Source organism: Psammomys obesus, unplaced genomic scaffold, assembly GCF_907164565.1.
Source record: "Psammomys obesus unplaced genomic scaffold, mPsaObe1.curated_primary_1811, whole genome shotgun sequence".
Taxonomy (NCBI): domain Eukaryota; kingdom Metazoa; phylum Chordata; class Mammalia; order Rodentia; family Muridae; genus Psammomys; species Psammomys obesus.
The window spans coordinates 8117227-8122012 of record NW_026596134.1 but is presented as its reverse complement, the minus strand read 5'-3'; the positions used below and the strand labels follow the sequence as shown (position 1 = coordinate 8122012).

General features: G+C 50.8%; 1 protein-coding gene across 1 annotated transcript in view; it reads right to left on the bottom strand.

Moving 5' to 3' along the window:
- Nucleotides 1-1649: 1649 nt before the first annotated feature.
- Serpina9 (serpin family A member 9) overlaps nt 1650-4786 on the bottom strand; it is an 8617-nt gene continuing 5480 nt past the window's right edge. Inside the window, exons 2-4 of the mRNA XM_055592759.1 lie at nt 4273-4552; nt 2803-2950; nt 1650-1850 (exon numbers count right to left, since the gene is read on the bottom strand). Of these exons, the coding sequence (XP_055448734.1) occupies nt 1650-1850; nt 2803-2950; nt 4273-4552 (629 nt within the window). The remainder of the gene's footprint in view (nt 1851-2802; nt 2951-4272; nt 4553-4786) is intronic.

Below are 4786 nucleotides of genomic sequence, written 5' to 3'. Positions count from 1 at the left end.
CAGGCTGACAATCAGTCCTGACCATCACAGCAGGAAACATCGGACACATGCCTCTGGAAGTGTATGAACAGCCCAGGGCCTGGCGCTCTGGGTTCAGGACTGGGAATCTAGAATGTGACTGTTTAGATGTCCTTTGGAAATGTTGTTGCCTGGCCTCTATTAGCTACATCTGCCCGAAGAGTATTGTTAGTCATCTTGGTGAGACACACATGCCAGGCTTAGTCTTTCTTGACGTTCCATAGTTGATGATTTTGAAGTCACGGCCAGCCCATAGTGTTGAGTTGTTCCAATCCACACCTCATAGGTAACATTCAACCAACCTACATTTTGCTTCCTGGCCAGCAGAGGGCAAGCCATCCGACTTTCTTTTGAAAGTCTGTGGCAGTCCCCAGCATTGTTTCTTTCTATGTAACAGAGCATGGGAGAGTCAGCATGGGGTCCCTGGGTGACACATTTGGGATAGCGGGGTACCAGTGCCTCCAGATAAGGAACCCCAGCTTAGCTGAAGGCTGCAGAGACACATCAGGGCTGAGAAATGAAGAGGCCAGGAGCCCACATGGGACACGTGGCAATGGGGGCAGAAGGGACGGCAGGAGTGCGGGGGATCTGCCTCTGCCTCGAGGGCCCAGGACATTTGGTGTCTTTCAGGATGTGCCAGACTGTTGTCACCACAAACAGCCACAGCCAGGGAGAGGCTGAGAGCTTTGAGGGCTGTGTCATAGGGCTGGAAAGGTGGCTGCACTGAAGAGGTTTTCACAACCCATACCGCGCTGACACCTGCTATGCGCCTGCCTGGGAAACCCCATGCGTTTGGTGTTCTCATCCCTTACCTTGTTTAGGTCGTCTTCCTGGGCAGTGTCCATTCCTATGCCATCCTCTCTCCATTTACTTGAGTGCCAGTGTCTACCCGAGCAGCTACAACACACAGTGCTGTAGCCACAGGGCCACCCAAATGTCCCTCTAATGCTGGCTCATCCCACAAGAACTCTCTTGCCTCTCCTGTGAGTGTCCTGACCATCCTACATAGCCTTTGTGGCACCTACTCTGATTTGTCCCATTCTCTTTATCCACAGACTCATTTCATCACTATGGAATGTTCTCTCTCCCATCTAGACCCAGCACGCCTGGGCCCCTGTCCTTAAAGCGTTCAATAGGCTGAACCGTGCAAATAAGAGAATGCATCCATGCAGCCATGACAATGTCACAAGCCACTCGGAGGTGAGCAATCCCTCATGTTCACATTGGGGCCCCGGTGATGGAGGGAGGTAGGGTGTGTGGCCACTGAGTTCACATTTCAGGTTTATTGAATGCAGCGCTGGAAGCCGGCGATCAAAGTAACGCTCAGTTCTATGCGTCACCATTCCCTAGAGATCTGAGGAATGGTGCTCTGCCTGCCCTGCCACAGTTCAGGAAAGGGCTGCGTGGGAGAACAGGTGGGAGGGGAAACACTGGCAGGGTGGCCAGGCTCTGTTGTCCCTTTGAGGCTTGAGCCCCAGAGTTCTATCCTTGAGGCCAGTGCACTCCTGTCGGGGTCAAGTGGGCCTCAAGCAAGGAAACAGGTCTTGGCGTCACCCGGAAAGCATCTTCCAACACAGTCCTTACTTCTTGTGCAGTATCAATGTGAGACCAGGCAATAGTTCACTCCCCACCTACATCTTCTGGGGATTTTCAACTTTCCCTAGAAAGAGAAGAGATTTTGTACTTTTTTCCAGAAGTAGAATCAGGAATGGCTGGTTGAAGGAGATGATGGAGGAAGGGTTGTCCCGGGAGCGGACTATAAGCTTGGTGGTGGTAGCTGCTGCGGCTTCTGTCCCCTCCTCACTGACGTCCAGCACAGCCTTGTGAGCAGCCTGTAAGGAGGGAGGGGGAACAGGTGTCAGTGGCTCCCTCAGAAGCTGTGACATGAACCTGGCACAACCAAAGGGTGATGCTGCTTTCTCTTCTGGGGAGGAGGTTCCCAGCCTGAGACCAATGGCCAAGCTACAGCATGGTCTGGGAACCACCTATGAGGACAGGCATTCGTTTTCCCAGGTGCATGAGTGTTCCCCTTGGGTAAAGCTCTACTGGGCTCATCATATCCTATGGGGGAACCTCTCAGCCTTTTTCCCCTGAGGACAAATGACAAAAATGTCCTCAGAACTATACCTGACCATCACAGTCCGTTATCAAATCAACGAATTAAACCAAGGATCAAAAACCTGGTAAATTTGGACTTGGATGTAGACAGGGACTAGACGGATGATCTAATAAATGAAGATGCTTTCTGCAGGGCACTGGGCTACATGGGTCACCCGATGGTAATGCCAGGCTAAGGGACTTCAGGCGCAACAATTGCTATATCATGTGGGAACTGAATTCAACAATTTCTCACAAAAGGACCAAAAAAAAAAAAAATCTCAACTTTTAGATCCGGACCCCTTCAGGACAAATGCTACATCTACAGGTACAAAGGGCACCTTTGTGCCTGCCGTAACATCTGCCTGAGGATTCATTCGTAGCTGGAAAGGAAGAGATGCTAGACTCCCATCTGCTCTTCCCCTGCAGGTGTGTGGCAACGATTTCGCTTGGCTAGGAGCAGACCTGCTTTTCAAAGAAGCCCAGATTATTTGCTTGAAGAAGAATTATGAGTGTCCCAGAGTCAGATTGTAATGGCCCAGGCCTGGCAGCCTTGAGGCTTGGCTTTTCCTTTAGCCAGTAAACACTTCCCCCTCCACAGCCTGCCACCTTCTCAGGAAGATGAGAGCCCTTTGTTAGCTGTCTCTTCCGGCATGGACTGTCTTACAAACATCCCCATCCACTCACTTTAGAAACCTGCAGGAAGTGTGTCTTTGTAATCCCGGAAAAGTCAGCGTTTGCGTTAAAGGCATCTCGGATCCCCATTTTGGGGAGGATATTTTCCAGGTTGTAGGAAGCAGAAATGGAAAATTTGGGGATGAACACTTTGATCCACCTACGGAGAATGGAAAGGGAAAAGATGGGGTTAGGATATCTCCATCTCTGCTTTCATGTGGCATTTTTGAAGAGCCTGCTTTCCCTAGCACTGCTAGTGACTTTCCAGAGGTGTCCCCCAAAACACCAGACTGCTATGTTCATGAGCCTACTACCCGAGCAAGTCCATCTCTGGGGATGATGAAGATGTCAAGGAAATCATGCAAAGAGACACGAAAGAAATAATCTCCTGAATCATTGGATTAATATCCTCATACTCTCTATAGCATCTACAGAGCTAACAACATTGCTGTACCCTGGAGTTTATTAGGCATTTCCTACCTCCCGGTCACTCCCTACCACTTTCTAAATAGTAAGGCTGCTTCAGCAACCTCTTACTTCAGAGATGCAGTGACACTGTGACCTTCATTCTACAAGTGAGCACCAGGACTTCGTTTGGTTGGCTTGCTTGCCTGCTTGCTTGCTTGCTTGCTTGCTTGCTTGCTTGCTTGCACAAAACTAATCTCATGGAACTCAATAGCACCTTGCCTTCTGGAGTGAACTCTCTCCTTAGATATAACATCTTCTTGTGTGCAGCCTTGGGTGATTCACTGTGGTGGTATGAGTGAGAAATGTCCTCCACAGGCACAGACATCGGAACACTTGGGGAGTTGGCGGTGTGCTTGGAAAGTTTATCAGGAAGTACAGCCTGGCTGGAGGAAATACATCACTGTGGGGTGGGCTTTGAGCATTTAAAGCTTTGCCCCTACTGTGATTGGTAGTGGGTCCCACGAGAGGGGCTACCCAAAGGCTCCAATTACTGTTTGGGGTTTCCTTTTGTGAGGCTCAAGGGGAGGAAGAGCTGGATTACTAAGGGTGGTTCTCTGTGGTGATTGATGGGTGAGCAGAGAGTGGACTTCATGCTTATGGTTGAAGACATTATCCCTGAGCACCCTGCTCCTGTCGCCATGCCTAACACTTGCTGCCTGCCGTGGCTCCCCACCAAGATGGACCCTTATCCCTCTGCAACCTTAAGTCAAAGTGTTCTTTCTTGCTCAAGTTGCCTTTGGTCATGGCGTTTTGTCACAGCGACAGAAAAGTAACTAACACATCCACTCACCCTCAAGGAGCCTGTTTCCATCTGGGGAGAGGGAAGAAGATGATGACACTGTTGTACCAGGTGATGGCGACATTGTGTGGTGCTGCGTGCACACATTACCACACTCACAGTACAGGCAGTAGAGGCACAGGGGACTTACACCTGAATGGCTGCTAACACGTTCCCGCCCTCCACCAACCCATCTTTGGACGAACAGCTCCTAGCAAAGCGACAGCGGTGCCCACCTTTTCTGGAGGGAGAGGCTCCACTTTCTCAGCCTCCTGGCTGACAGACTCTTCTCCAGCTGCCACATCTTGCCCCTGCCCTTGCCCGGGAGGACGAAGAAAGCCACGGCATCACCCCTGTAGTCCATCTGCAGCACGGTGCAGCCCAGCTCTCTGTCCACTCCGAAAGCAAACAACTCCGTCTGGTGCATCATGGGGACGCGCACAGTGCCGCCCTTGCTCAGGAGGAACGGGAAGCTCTTGTTTGTGTTTGCAGCACTGAAGGGCTGTGTCCAGTTGGCTAGCAAGGAGAAAGAGGAGAGGGCTTAGGTCAGTGCAAAAGAAGAGGGGACTTTACATCCCTGTAACCTGCCAGACATAGACAGGCAGAGCGGGGAGACAAGGACCTCTGGAAACTCAAGTCTCCAAAAACACAACCATGATGAACACTGTGAGGCCAAGACTTAAATCCCTATACCCACTCACGTACACACACACACACACACACACACACACACACACACACACACACACA